Source organism: Pseudonaja textilis, chromosome 14 (assembly GCF_049901715.1).
Source record: "Pseudonaja textilis isolate UNSWEBS1 chromosome 14, rPseTex1.2, whole genome shotgun sequence".
NCBI lineage: Eukaryota > Metazoa > Chordata > Lepidosauria > Squamata > Elapidae > Pseudonaja > Pseudonaja textilis.
This window is the reverse complement of record NC_142003.1, coordinates 5,627,837-5,643,439: the sequence shown is the minus strand read 5'-3', so window position 1 is coordinate 5,643,439 and position 15,603 is coordinate 5,627,837. Positions and strand designations below refer to the sequence as shown.

General features: G+C 41.9%; 1 protein-coding gene across 1 annotated transcript in view; it reads left to right on the top strand.

The window, feature by feature from the left end:
• The window catches only part of POLR3E (RNA polymerase III subunit E), a 28,014-nt gene that overhangs the window by 4,882 nt on the left and 7,529 nt on the right, over positions 1-15,603 (top strand). Inside the window, exons 5-18 of the mRNA XM_087912726.1 lie at positions 807-922; positions 3,119-3,201; positions 4,521-4,628; positions 5,181-5,230; positions 6,299-6,418; positions 6,795-6,880; positions 7,178-7,222; positions 7,636-7,727; positions 8,659-8,779; positions 9,801-9,882; positions 10,885-10,944; positions 13,538-13,695; positions 14,399-14,463; positions 15,095-15,582. Of these exons, the coding sequence (XP_087768852.1) occupies positions 807-922; positions 3,119-3,201; positions 4,521-4,628; positions 5,181-5,230; positions 6,299-6,418; positions 6,795-6,880; positions 7,178-7,222; positions 7,636-7,727; positions 8,659-8,779; positions 9,801-9,882; positions 10,885-10,944; positions 13,538-13,695; positions 14,399-14,463; positions 15,095-15,582 (1,674 nt within the window). The remainder of the gene's footprint in view (positions 1-806; positions 923-3,118; positions 3,202-4,520; positions 4,629-5,180; positions 5,231-6,298; positions 6,419-6,794; positions 6,881-7,177; positions 7,223-7,635; positions 7,728-8,658; positions 8,780-9,800; positions 9,883-10,884; positions 10,945-13,537; positions 13,696-14,398; positions 14,464-15,094; positions 15,583-15,603) is intronic.

Sequence of the window (15,603 nt, the reverse complement as noted above, 5' to 3'; positions counted from 1 at the left end):
TTATGGAGCACATCTAATTGGGTGAGTTGATGGAACATGTAGAGACAATTACGGTTTAGAAACCAGAGTAACTAGTTTCGTTTGAAGTGTTAGGCCAAGCAAAAGATATTGTGATTTTTCACTAAGCCCAGCTGTGATTCTGCGTAATTTCTAGTAATGAAATTCCCAGTTTTAACTTTCCCAAAACAGATAAGATTCTCTTGATCAAACCAAGCACTATTTAAATTTATTGGCCATTCAACTCCCTTTCTAAAAGGCTCATTTGTTCAAGGTTAAAACAGCTACATTTGTTAACCTTCATAGACTTTTGCGATCCAGGACTGAAGGATGAGACTTTAAGGATTTGGGTATAATAAAAGATGGGATATAACAAGAGATCATTTGTTGTATTTTAAGTGAGAGTGATAAGTTTCTAATGTTTATCCTTGCACTGATAAAGCGGAAATCATTTTATATATTTATTTTCTTTCGCATCATCTATCTTTTTTGCTTTTCTATTTTTCTTGGGGTTGGTAATACCTTTTTTAAAAAACTTTTTATGTTCTTTCTATTTTGTATTTTTACTATTATTTAAACATTTGTAGTAGTTTTTATCTTTTTAAATCTGATCTTGCATAAAATTATGATTTGGAGGAAAAGTTTATTGAACCCTCCAGGGGTTAATAACACCCAATCTGCTACTTAGATACACAGCCTCTGTCTCGTGTTTTATCCAATTCGGCAGCTTATTTTTTCTCTCTCTGGTTTTTGTGAATGGTTGCATGTCCTCATTCTGCTGAGCTGATCCACCTTCTACTCTTGTTCAGGTTGAACTGGAAATGGCCATTGATACGTCAAACTCCAACTACTGTCGTAGCAAAGGGGAACAAATTGCTCTCAACGTAGACGGCACATGTACGGACGAGACCAACACTTATTCTTCGTAAGTCTTGCCTTTCCAATTTTTTTTGAAAAAGTTTTTTATTTTTATAACAAAAACAACAAATAAAACCTTCTTTCAATTATACAGCATGTCGACTGGGTATATATATCTTGTGCACATAATAGTATTTATATACATCTCTTGTATAATTCGTATTATATTCTAGTCAACGTTATACAGTATATCATATTATATCATTATTACAATGTCATTAGGTTTTTTGTTTCAGTTTCCAGCTATCTTTGTGAGCAAATCCCAACTCTTGCTAAATCATATTCATGTTGTATCTTATTCAGAGTGATCTATTACAGTATATCATTATTTCAGTATTCTTTAATTTCTTACTCTACTTTCTAACCATCCATAAAATAAATCCCAAATCTTATAATATTCCCTTTCTCCTTGCTGTCTAATTGCTAATGTTAACCTACTCATCTCTGCACATTCCATTATTTTCTTTTATCATCTCCTCCTCCATCGGAATTTTCTCATTTTTCCAGTTTTAAGCAAATACAATTCTAGCTGCTATTAATACATGAATAATCAAATGTGTGTTATTTCTTTGCTACAATTTTCAGGCAAAATCCCCTATAAAAATATCTCAGGCTTTAAATCTATATGTTGTTTTATCATCTTTTCCAACCACGTGTATATTTTAGTCCAATATCTTTTAGCTTCTGCGCATGTCCACCACATATGGTAGTATGATCCAGGTATCTGATTACACTTTGCAACAATTTGCTGATTTGTCTTAAAAATCTTTGCCAATCTTACCGGGGGTGGGGGTGGGGGAGTTGCCACCTGTAAAACATCTTATATAAATTCTCTTTATGGACTGTTGACATTGTTGATTTATAATTTCTATTCCATAATTTCTGCCATTTATCCAGATCTATCCCATACCCCAAATTTCCCCCCCCTCAAGCATAAGTATTGCCTTTCCATTGATGCTCAGATTCAACTTGGTGGAATCCCCATCTCTGTCGGGTTTTTTGATTGGCAGGTTAATACAGAATAACAGAGTTGGAAGGGACTTTGGAGGTCTTCTAGTCCAACCCTCCCCCCTCCTCAGGCAGGAGATTTTATACACAAACAAGAGTTAGGTATTGCATGCAAAATTGTACACAGCAATGTTTTACCTGTAAATGACATTTTTCTGTTTTAATCGCAATAATTTGCGTTCGAACAACCCTTATAAACTCAATGTCAACCGTTCTAAACTTGAGTGTAAAAAAAACACACGGTTTTTGTAATAGGGTTGTCACAGTCTGGAATGCTCTACCGGATTCAGTGGTCTCAGCTACAAATTTTCACAGTTTTAGTGGCAAATTGACTTCCGTGTACCTCACTTCCACACTTAAGAGGTCCGCAAAGGGGGCGTGCATAAGTGCACTAACGTGCCTATCGTCCCTGTCATTGGGTTTTTTTATATTATTCCTGTTTTTGTTTGTTTGACAAATTATAATAAATAAACCATTTCAGACCAATGGCTGACCAATCTCTTCTTGAAAACCTCCAGTGTTGGAGCATTTCCAACTTCTGGAGGCAAGTTGTTCCACTGATTAATTGTTCTCACTGAAATTTCTCCTTAAGTTCTAGGTTGCTTCTCTCCTTGTTTACTTTCCATCCATTGTTTCTTGCCCTGCCTTCAGGTGCTTTAGGGAAAACTTGACCCCCTCTTTTTTATGGCAGCCCCTCAAATACTGGAATACTGCTATCATTTCACCCCTAACCCTTCTTTTCATTAAAATATCGAATTGCTGCAACGGTTCTTCATATGTTTTAGCCTCCAGTCCCCTAATCTTTGTTGCTTTTCTCTGCAGTCTACCCAGAGTCTTTTAGGAAGTCCCCAAGTTATGACCATGATTGAGCCTTGCACTGTTAAGCTGCTCCTCTTTAGTTTGAGGGTCAGTCTTACCAAATGGACACAGACGAGAAAGACGACCAAATGAGTTAATTCTATTTTATTGTAAAGTTACATTAACAGAATCTTGCAAGTCTGAAAGTACAAATCTCTCTCCCCCCACCACTTTACACTCAAAGTTAGGGAGGGTCTCATCTGAACTTCTTTCTTTACCTTTTATACACCTGTGGGCTATAATATCCTCTCTTATCTGACCATGGTCTCTTCTCCCGGTCTCCTAAGATCATTCCCACATGCCTTTTCTCTGAGTTCCTGTGTTCCCTGTTTTCCAGGAAGTTGATGGACAAGCAAACATTCTGCTCCTCGCAAACCACCAGCAACATTTCACGATACGCTGCTGCTATCTACAAAAGAGGTGAGTTGTTATGCCCACCTTTGTGGTTTTCCAGAATAAATCATTTAAAAAAAAAACAGCCGCTACCATCTTCGGAATTCTGGTGCAAAATTGGGGGCATGAACACAGCCTAGCAATGGAGTTCATTCAGAGCCTGTATTTTCATTAGTTTCTAACACCTCCAACCCCCATCCGTGTCTAACCAGGGTTAGCAGGTGGTATGAACGTAGCTGCTTAGTTTACTGCCTTTTTACCTGAGCAGAATTGTTTTAAGTGCAACCAGCAAGAGACAGAAATCTTTGGTCATTATACTCAAATTCCGTCTGTCCAAGGGCTGCCTATGCTTTGGAGCAGGGCTTCTCCCCTCACCAACTTGAAGATGTGTTTGTTCTGACCAAGGCTTCCTGAGATACCAACAAACACACATGTTAAATTCAAAACCCTTTTATTTTAGTTCAACGGCTGTGAATTATCATCATTCACAGCCCATAATGAATCTCAACCAGTTATAAATTGTCCCGTGGAAGTCTGCCAAAATCCTTCGGGAGAAGTCTGGTAAGGATCCATCTTTATCTTTCTTGAAGTGATGCCAATGACTAAAGTACCAATTAGTCTTTCAAAACCAAATGGAGCACAAAATTCAACACAGAGCTTCAGGTTTCAAACTGACCAGTACGAACAAAGTTGCTTCCTGCAAAGATTCCTGTCCCTTTGCTCCTCCTTTATGTCTCATGGGAAGGCCACTCACCTCCAAGCCTTACTCCCGAGTCACCCCTTTTGTCTTAACTGTTCTTGCCTTCTGGCAGCTCTGCACAAGCGCACACGGGGAACAGGCTCCCTGTGTTCCTCTGCCTCGCTGCTGTCAGATTCTGGAGGCTCCGGAGTCACCACATAACTCCCAGATGGTCCTGGCCCCATCTCTGTATCGGACACAGGACCAACATCCGAGCCCTCCCCAGACTCCCAGACTGGCCCATGTTCCTCCCCACTGTCTGATTCTGCTGCCTTCTCCACAGGCTGCTGGCGGGCCACAACTGTTTTCTTCAACTCCCAGAATTCCTCAGGCAGCATGCGTGTTTTCCAGGGTCTAGAGTTCCCCAGCCAGCATAGCTAGGTGGACTTCAACTCCCAGGATTCCTCAGCCTGTATGAATGGATTCTAAAATTCAGAATTCACTAGCCAGCATGCATGGACGTCCTCTCCTCAGCCGGCAACATCTACTGGGGAATTCTGGGAGTTGGAGTCCGTATATCTTTAAATCGTTGAGCTAGAAAAATGCTGTTTTAGATCCAGTCTCTGCTATTTCTCTTGTTAAAAATAATTGCTTTACTCTGTTGCAGGGGAACTTCACCTGACTCCCTTGCATGGGATCCTGCAAATGCGGCCAAGTTTTGCCTACCTGGACAAAGCAGATGCGAAATACCGAGAACGTGAAGCTGCTAACGAGCGTAAGGAGGGCGCCATATTCTCTGTATTTGAGTCTGAGAAGATGGCCAGCTTCCGTGTTTAAAATGGCTGGCTGTGTTTTAACCAGGCTTTATAGCCTTTACAGCTTAATGCTGTAAGGCTCCCAGAATTCCTCAGCCAGCATGTAGGGATTTCAGTGCCCAGAATTCCCCAGCCTTATAGCCTAGCTCTTCATGCTACAGACTGTGAAGCACGGTTTAGTAATTTGGCAGTTCGATTATCACTGGTTCAAGGTTGACTCAGCCTTCCATTCTTCCAAGGTGGGTAAAATGAGGACCCAAATTGTTGGGGGAAAAATAGGCTGACTCCATAAGCCGCTTAGAGAGGGCTGTAAATGCACTGTGATATAAGTGGTATTGCGAATCAGATCTCTGCCGCAAACATCCAGCTTATTGGCATTCTAAATTCAGCCAATTTCCGTTTTCCTTTGTAGCTCTGATAATTTATCAAGGTTTGTGTATGTTCCCACATGCAGCAACTGTTGGCTGTTAAGATGCTTTCTGTTTAATGCCCACTTCTTTTCCTTCTCCCAGATGGGGATTCTTCCCAGGATGAGGTTGAGGAAGACGTGAAGCAAATCACGGTACGTCAAGATGTTCTCTGACACCTGTCTTTAACTCCCAGGAATATACAGATAGTCCTCAACTTACAGCTGTTTGTTTAGTGACCATTCCAAGTTGCACCAAAAAAGTGACTTGTGACAAATCTTCGCATTATAACATTTGCAACATCCCCACAATCGTGGGCAAAATTTGGGTTCTTGGCAACCTGCATGTACAAGTGTAGTCCTTGATACACGACCACAATAAGTTTTGTTTTGGGAAAGTTGCTTGCTTTTTAAAAATTATTTTGCTCTTCCAGCCTATTACATCTTTTTTACTTTTATATATATATATATTGGTTCTAGTTCTAAACTGCCCATTTTGAATTCAGTACCTCTCAATTCTTTCTGCTCTCCTTTGGTTGCTATTAGAGGAAGGAGGTGTCAGTTCTTTGAAGAATAGAAGGGAAGAGAAGAGAATAGGAGAAGAGAAGAGAACATAGAACAGTAATAGAATAGAAGAGAGAAGAGAACAATATATAGAGTAGAATGGAATAGAATAGAATAGAAAACAGAATAGACTGGAACAATGGAATGAAGAATTAGAATAGAATAATTAGAACAGAATCGAAAACACAATAGAATAGAAAACAGAATAGAACAATGGAATGAAGAATTAGATTAGATTAGAATTAGAATAGAACAGAACAGGACAGAATTCTTTATTGACCAAGTGTGATAAGACACACAAGGAATTTCTCTCCGGCGAATAAGCTCTCAGTGTACATGCAACAATAGTGATAGATCATTATTATAAACATTGTAAAAATATATTCATTGTAAAACATTAGATACAACACTTAGTGATAGTCATGGATACTAAATAAGCAATCAACATAAATCATACAAGGATACTAATTAAGCTATTTAAATAGTAAGATACAAGCCACAAGTTATAACCATAAGAAGATAAGGTGATAGGTAAATAGGAAAGATGAGAATAATGATGGTAACATCATTACTTTCTAGATAGGATGAGGTCTTCACCTGTCCTCACCTCATTAGGAATTTTGATCGTATCCCCTAATAACAGGAAGGTCTCTCTTTCAGGTGAGGTTCTCCAGGCCTGAGTCGGAGCAGGCCCGCCAACGGCGAGTTCAATCTTACGAATTCCTGCAGAAAAGACAAGCAGAAGAGCATTGGGTTCACCTCCATTATTACGGTTTGAAGGTAGGTTTCCAAGGACTTGTGTTTCTGCAGCACATGCGTAATTACATCTGCAGAAATGGTCGGCTAGAGTAGCTGATTTGATTTTCCCTCACAGTTTTATACAATCTGATGGTAGAGGTTTTGGTTCTCCAGATCTTCTTCCCTTGTGAGAATTGTCAAAACTATGACAGCTTCATGACAGTTGATTACAGAGGGGGTGGGGGGAAATAGGTGTCAATTCCAAAATAAGTCCATCATCCTTTTCCTTTCCTTTCCTCCTTCCTCTTCCTGAACAGGAAGAACAGTTAGCTCCTAACTGCATATTTTCACGCGGTCGTCCTGAAATGGCCATTAAAGTTGGTGGAATCCACGGCTCTTCCTCTTCTTTTTCTCTTAGGACAGCCGTTCCGAGCACGAGCGCCAGTATTTATTCAGCCAAGGTCACAGCATGGCTGGGAACACGGAATTAATTAAATCGCCAAGGTGAGGAAAGGGGAGAAGAGAAACCACTGAAATCCAGTCCACTTTCCCCCGCCAAAGTCAGTTGGGCTGCTGAGGGGGAGATGCAAAGACGCTAAGCCACCATTCCTCTTGCAAAGATCATTGTCAATATTGTGGCTTAGGGCAGGGCCAGATTCCCCACATTTTATGCACTGTATTGGCTTGGATTTCTTTCAGATAATTCAGTCGGCTACCTTCTGCTGGTTTCTAATGATAATTTTGACGTGTTCCTTTCTCAAAGCAAATCCATATTTCTTCTTTTTTTTTTCCCCTCCACAGTGAATATTTGATGATGCTGGTTCCACCTAGCGTAGAAGAAGAAAAGTAAGTGGCTTAGTTCTAATGGAGATTCTCCGCCATTCAGGTCACTTTTGTCTCGAAAAAGTGCTTTTTCCAAAAGGCAACTGGACTTTCTTGGTTTTTTTTCCTTGACAACGTTTCACTTCTGATCCAGGAAGCTTCTTCAGTTCTCAAGTAGCTTAGGGATCACTCATTCTTGGGGGTGGGGGGGATTTAAAACCATGTTATTTCTTAAATGTCCCTCCTGATGTTAGCTGGTAGTTTTTAACCTTCTCTCCATGCTAGAGAATGGACCAGACTCAAATCTTTCAGGGTTGCTTCTGCAGATGATCCTTATTGGTTGAGTTTTACCCAGAAACACTAAGCTGAGATATTTAAATATAGTTTGGGGATGCCACAGCAACCTGCATTTAATGGCTATTTTATTTTACATGCAGGGAAAAACCAGTAGCGCCAAGCAATGTGCTGCCTATGGCTCAGTTGCGAACGCTCCCTTTGGCCGACCAGATTAAAATTCTGATGAAAAATGGTAGGTTCTGGTTATTCCTCTTTTTTTCCTTGCAAATTCTCGCTAAAATTGTTTTGACCAATTTCAGTGAGCAAGTGGGGTCTGTGGTGAGTGGCAAAAGCTTACAGGGTTCGGGGACTGCCCTGTTATTCTTAACAATATTTGTTCCTTGGGGGGTGGGGGCGAAGTTTCTCCAACTTTTATTCCATCTCATAAGTGATCTTTGAGTGGTCTCCCCTCCAAGTACCCCGTTTTCCTGAAAATATGACCTACCCTGAAAGTAAGTCCTAGCTTGATTTTTTAGATGTGTGCCCAATATAAGCCCTACCCCCAAAACAAGCCCTAATTAAGATCCTGCCCACTCCAGAATGCATGGATAAAAATTAAGCTAGGGTGGGGATGTGGGGATGCAGCTGCCCTCCTCCTTACCTTTGGACAGTTGTAGCCAGGCCTCGCACACCCCGACACCTGCCTTGCCGGCCCGTTTCTTCTGCCGCTGCAAGGCTGCCCAGGATTTCCTGAAGGCCTCTGGAGCTGTGAGAACAAAGCTCTGGATCGATCCAGAGCTCTTTTTATCAGCTGCAGTAGCCTTCAGAAAAGCCTTGCTGGCTGCAGAAGAAGAAGTTCCTGAAGGCCTCTGACAGCGAAAAGGAGGCCGGGGGCGATGCGCACAAGTGAGGTTAGTCAGTGGAGGTCATCCCTTGAAAGTAAGACCTGGTGCCTTTTTTTTGGTGGCAGAAAAATATAAGACATTTTTGGAGAAACACGGTATTAACCAAGATGCTTTTGCTGATCTCCTGATCGGAGCTCATAATGAATTCTGGGTAGGGTTCTTAGGATCTGGATTTGATCAGCCCTTCCTGTTGCTCTCCAATTTCCCTTTTTCGTGAAGGGAGGGGACTTCTGGCTGGCTGGGGATGATGGATCTCTGTTTTTTTCCCCCTCTTAACAGTGAAAGTCATCGCCTTTGCTAGTTTAATGAGCCTCCTGGCCTCTGGGACGGATCCGACTGCAGTTTTGCGAAGCATCCAGCAGGTGGCGCTGCTGGTCCAAGGGAACTGGGTGGTGAAAAGGTGAAAAAAAAAATCAGCTTTATTTGATTGCACGCCGCTAATTGTAGATGGGCCTGCCAATTCCTAAATTTTCAACAATGGGCTCTTGTCCTTTCTGGTTGCTATATAAATAGTTCTCGAGTTATGACTATAATGGAACCTGCCCATCACAATTGTAACATGGTGTGGTCGTATATCAGGTCACCAATGTAACCAGCTCGATTTTAGCACTTTGTTTGCGTTGGTCGTTAAGGATTGTTGGAAAAATGATACCATACCGTCAGAAGGCCTAGTAATCCAAAAGATCTTAGATTGCGCGGAAATGGATGAACCCGCCTTAGAGTTAAAGGGAAAGGAAGACTCGGAGGATTATACGGCCTGGGAAAATTGATATGAATGGATGGATAATAGAAATAAGAAACGGAGAGATCAGAAGAAGATATAGAAATGTATATGAATAATTAGTATATAGAAACGTGAACTATAGATAATAGCAAGAATTATTTAACTAATTTGTACTTCTAGTCTTTGAAATTAGGCTTGATATATTCATATACTTATACATACATACATATATATATATATGGAACAATTGGGATTAGAATTATATACATATTTATGCATCAAATCATATTAGTCTTAACATATAGTAATACCATACACAATTAAATATTTATAGCGCTTTGTTTATTTGCTTACTTGTATTTATTATTACTTGTATGTATTACTATTTATTATTAAAGAGAACCATATGTACTGTTAAAGATGATTGAGTTTTCTAAAAAGAAAAAGTATAATAAAAATAATTTTTAAAAAGGGAAATGCAATCATCATTAAGCAAACCCTTGAGAGCTTCAAATCTGGGTTGTAAGCTTCAACTAAGTAGGTCCACCATAACTTCAAATGGTTGCAGATTTTGAGCTCAATTGTGGTTATAAGTTGAGGACAACCTATATTGCAAGATTGGAATTGATTTTTTGCCTGAGTGGTCATTCGATGGGGCACTGCAGCTAATAAATGTTTGTCTTCCTTCCACACACAGTGATATCCTTTACCCCAAAGAGACCTCCAGCCCACACAGTGGCGTCCCAGCCGAAGTCCTGTGCCGAGGAAGGGATTTTGTGGTGAGTACCCAAACGCCCAACCAAGAACGCATATTCCTTCCGCAACAAGTGCTTGGCATCCATTTTGGGAAGTCTGTTATATTTTTATGCTTGGGCGTTTACAATGAGGAGCCAGATTGTTGGGGGCAAGAGGCTGAGTCTGTAAACCGCTTAAAGAGGTCTGGAAAGCACTGGGAAGCGGTATATTAGTCTACGTGCTATTGCTATTAACTGTCCTGAGGGGCCTCAGAGGAGGGTCTCCATATTTCTTGCCCTAATCAATAAGATCTGTTTTAATACAGGTAGTCCTGGACTTACAATTCTTCGTTTAGTGACCATTTGGAGTTACAACAGCAAAAATGTAACCTGGGTCTTCGTTTCACTCTTACAACCTCTGCAGCTTCTCCATGGTCACATGATCCAAATTTAGGCACCGGGCGACTGGAATGTATTTATGAAGGTCCTTTTGCACCTTCTGACAAGCAAAGTCAAAGGGGAAGCCAGATTCACTTAACGTACCCGTGATTCACTTAACAACTACAATATATTCACTTAGCAATCCAAGGCCATAGAAGATCATAGAATGGGGCAAAGCTTGCTTAACAAACTGCCTTACTTAGCAGTGGAAAAAATTTGGTCAACGGTGGTCAGACGGCGAGGACTATCCGTACCGCAGTGATTCACTTAACAACTGTGGCAGAACGGTCGTAAATTGGGATGCAGCTCACTTAGCAACTGCCTTTGCTTAGCAGTGGAAATTTGGGGCTCAAATTTTGGCTGTAAGTTGAGGACAGCCAGTAAGTTTGTTTTATTGGACACCCGCCTGGTGTCTTAGCCTTGAGTTGGTGGGAGGGGAGCTTTATAAATTTGATCAATCAATCATAACTCAGGGGCAGATTATCCTTGCAGTCTTCCTAAATATCAAGGCTTTCTAGGAAGTCAAATGTCCTTTGACTACGTTATAACATGGGCACAACAGACCGGCATTCACCAGGTTGAAATGTATCTTCTTTCCTTGTTCAGATGTGGAAGTTTACCCAGGATCGGTGGGTGGTACGGAAGGAAGTTGCTGCTGTAACAAAGGTAAGTTTCTTCCCAAAACCTTTATTTTTTAACCAGTCTAGGTGGACTTCAACTCCCAGAATTCCCCAGCCAGATTTAAGTCGTGAACTTCAACTCCCAGAATTCCTCAGCCAGCTATCCACAAGACTTAAAAGTCGCCAAGTTGGAGACTCCTGATCTAAGCGGTCATCCATCAGCTGCGTTTTTCAAGACAAGTTTCCCTGAATTTTGCTTGTTGGGGCTTCTTATCTGGGTCTCTTTCCAGATTTATTGACCCACTTCCCAGAATCCTCTCCAGCAGCCATGCAGGCCAGGGGATTCTGGGAGTTGAAGTCCACACATCATCAGCCTGCTGGCCCAAATTAGATGATAGAAAAGGATTTAGGATGCATATATTAGGACTGGAGATCCTGTGGCTTTCTAAATGTCACCAACTGGCATATCATGCTCAGGATCGGAGGCCTGTTTTATTCTGTGCGACAGACAAACCAGGTTTTGTTTATAATATTTTTAAAAAATGGGAATGTCCCTCTTTGAATGATCTTTGTTCATTCTAATAGACGAATACATATGAAGAATGGTTGCAGGAACTGGGCCTGGCTAGTCTAGTGAAGAGAAGGACCAGGGGAGACATGAGAGCAGCCTTCCAGTATTTGAGGGGCCGGCCCAGAGAGAAGGAGGGGGTCAAGTTATTTTTCAAGGCACCTGAAGGCCAGAAAAGGAATAATGGATGGAAACTGGACAAGGAGAGATTCAACCTGGAAATAAGGAGAAACTTTCCGACAGAATAATCAACCAATGTAACAGAAGTTGTGGGAGCCTTTCAAGAAGAGATTCGACTGCCATTTGTCAGAAATGGTGTAGGATCTCCTGCTTGGGCAGGGGGTTGGACTAGATGACCTACAAGGTCCCTTCCAACTCTGTTAATCTCTTAAACCTGTTAATAGCTACTTTTAGAGTAACTTGCTTGCACAATGAGCTGTGAAGATGGAACCCACAAAAGCTTCTAAATTAGAAATAAACTTTCTCGCTCCATGGATCCTGGCTTGTCGTCATCAGAGTTAAATCTCTGCCTCTTGTAACTAGCATGACGGTGTAGTTAAAATTCAAGAGGTCAGAGTGTCCTCTTTCAAAAAGGACACGCCACCCCAAAAGTGCAATTCCTCCCAAATTCTACAGATGATTATTTTTTATATTACTGCCGTCTTTGGTATGCAATTTGCATCTACACCCCAATACTTGGGAGCTTGTCCTTTCAATATGCAGATGTGTTTGTGTATGTACATGCATGCATGCACGCATATTTGAGCTCACAAACAAGTGGTAGCAGGTTCCTTCTTTGAAGAAAGTTTGCATTTATTAGGGCGTAGTCCAGTCTCCCTGTTTTCTCTGTAAGACCACACCCCAAGCTTTGGGGTGGCCATTATTTCCATAAATACAATTCTCTCCTCTATCCGATTATAGGCAGGGCTCGACTTAATAATCATTTATTTCGTGTCTGTGGAGATCCTCAATCTTCCAGGTCATGGTTGTCTCAAAAAGTGCTTTTTTCCAAAAGGCAACTAAATTTTCTTGGGTTGAAAATGTTTGTCATCCAAGAAACTTCTTCAATTCTCTAGGCCTGTGGAGATTTCTCTGTCTTGGGTCATGTTTGTCCCAGAAGTGCTTTTTCCAAAAGGCTACTGGACTCTTGTGGTTTTATTTTTTTTTCCCCTTGCAAATATTTTGCTTGTCATCCAAAGAATTGAAGAAGCTTCTTGGATGAGAAGTGAAACGTTTTCAAGAAAAAAAATACCAAGAATGGCCAATGGTTGCAGTGGTGGAATTCAAATTTCTTTTTACTCCTGTTTCTGTGGGTGTAGCTTGGTGGGCGCGGCAGGGGAAGGATATACTGCAAACTCTCCATTCCCTCCCCAGCCCACTAACCTGCTTTCCAGCTCTGTTCTCCTGTGCAGGGCAACCAAAGGAGACCCAGCCAATCAGCTGGGACTCAGGAGGCGGAGAATAGATGGAGGCGGGGCCAGTTAGAGGTGGTATTTGCTGGTTCCCCGAACTACTCAAAATGTCTGCAACCGGTTCTCCAGAACTGGTCAAAACCTGCTAAATACCACCTCTGGCCGGTTGCCTTTTGGAAAAACACCTATGGGACTTTCCTTTAGTGACGATTTAAAGTTGCAGTAGCACTGGAAAAAGTGATTTAAGGCAAATCCTCACAATCCTTGCAGCATCCTCACCATCCCAGGATCAAAATTGGGTTGCTTGGCAGCCAGCGTGTATTTACGACGGTGACAGAAACCCGGGTCATGTGATCACCGTTTCCCAACTTTTCCCAGCCAGATTGGCTGAACGGGCCGTGTCGCTCGCTTAATGACGCCTGTGACTCACTCCACCGTCCTAGGGAAAAACCCGGTCGTAAAATAAGGCACAGTTCCCTTAACGACGGCTTTGCTTAGGAATGGAAATGCTGGCCCCAGTTGTGGGTGGGAAGGCAAGGACGCCCTGTAGTTGGCTGGGAATGTTTGTGAAAGAAGTTACGGATGCCCAGATTGCGCAACGTTCGCCTTTCATTGTGAAAATGAGTTTTAAAAATAAAAATTATGTTCTTTGGGTGCAGCTTGGTCCAGAAGATGTGAAAGACTTTCTGGAGCACGTCTCTTTCTTGAGGATAAACCGAGGGTGGGAATTCAAGCTCTGTTACGACGAAGATTTTGTCAAGAAGCATCCAGATATAGTGCAGAGGCAAAAGATGCTTTGGATGGGCATTCAAGCCAAGTAAGTAACCTCCTTCCCTTCCCTTCCTCATCCGTTCTCCACTTTCCTTTTTCTTCCCCTTCCCCTCTCTTATCCATTTAGCCCCTTCCATGCTCCCACTTCCCTCATTTTCCTTTCCTTTTCCTCTCTTCCTTTTCCTTCCGTCCTTTTCTTCCTTTCCCTTCCTTTCCTTTCCTTTCCTTTCCTTCTTTTCCTTTCCCTTCCCTTCCCTCCTCCTCACTATCCTTCCCTCTTTTTCTTCCTTTCCTTTCCTTTCCTTTCCTTTCCTTTCCTTTCCTTTCCTTTCCTTTCCTTTCCTTTCCTTTCCTTCTTTTCCTTTCTCTATCCTTCCTTTCTTTTCCTTCTCTTCTCTTCCCTTCCCTTCCTTCTCCCTATCCTTCCTTCCTTTTCTTCCTTTCCTTACCTTTCCTTCTTTTCCTTTCTCTATCCTTCCTTTCTTTTCCTTCTCTTCTCTTCCCTTCCCTTCCTTCTCCCTATCCTTCCTTCCTTTTCTTCCTTTCCTTTCCTCCTTTTCTTCTCCCTATCCTTCCCTTCCCTTCCCTTTCTTTTCCTGGTCCTTAGAGATATTGAGAGGTGGGGTATGCACATCCCTAAAAATTCTGTTCCACTTGAAATCTGAAGTGTTGCATATTCTGGGTGACTGCTAACTAGGCCATTAAAGGTCTTTTTCCACAGACAAATTTTTCTTTTCTCTTATTTTCAGGTTGGAAAAAGTATACAACCTGTCCAAAGAGCACCTGGCCTCAAAGAAACCAGCAGCACAGCCAAGTAAGATGTTTGGAGAACCGGAGACAACTAGGTGGAAGGTAGCAAAAGGTCACAGAAGACTAAAATGATGTTTGCAGAGGCTGGTTTGGCTTCGATTCAGTCGATCCTGCTATGGCAGCTTTTTAAGACAACCATGGTTGAATAAAAAACCGTAGCTTACCACAATGTCATTTGTTTAGGTTTAGTGCACAAGACCTTGGAGGAAAGCGAGGTGTGTGATGGCGGCTGAACAATTCAAGAGCTATTTTTAATAAATGAAATCCTCAAAAGTGGTCCTTTTCTTAACGATTTCCTATGTACTTTACATCTAGGTAGAACAAAGTTCTTCCCATGATCTTGGCCAAACTAATCCTGGTTCTTGTTTTAACCGAGCTAAGCCTGGTTCCTCCAAAGATGCTTTTTCAAGAGGCAATTGGACTTTTTGGTTGTTGTTTTTTCCTTTGAAGACATTTCGATTCTCCTCCAAAAAGCATCTTTGGCTCTGAAAAAGCTTCTTGGAGGAGAAGTGAAATGTCTTCAAAAGAAAAAAAAAAAACCCAATTGGCTCCTGAAAAATAAGCAACCCTTGACCTTGGATTACTGAGAATCTCCCTAGAGCACTTAACCCTGGTTCTCGTTCTCATTTCCACAGTGGCTCCAGTGGTGATTTCTGGGGAGCAGAGGGTCAACTTGGCCAAGTCCAAAGTCAACCAGAGCTACAGCCAGTTGGACCAAGACCACCGAAAGAGGAAAGCCGAGAGCAGGTTGGACGAGTCTCCTCACCCAGTGGGCCTCCTTGGGGTCAGTATCAAGGAGGAACCGGTCAGCGACGAAGAACCGATGGAGACCTCCATCCCTGAGAATCTCAATAATGGACTGGTCAACGGGATCCATTTGGAGGATAGCCTGGACTCCATCAATGGCCACATGCCAGTTCCGGAGAGGGTCACCGAGGAACTGCGAGCTTTTGTGGCGGCCACATTTAAGAAACAATATGTCCTGACTCTGAACGAGCTTAAACGGTTATTTAACCTTCATCTGGCTGGTTTACCTCCTGGGAATCTTTTGTTCAGTGGGATTTCGGACAAAATGTTGCAAGACATGGTATTGGACGTAGGCTGCAAGCAGATCATGGTGCCTGTAAGTGGATCTTTTCTCTTG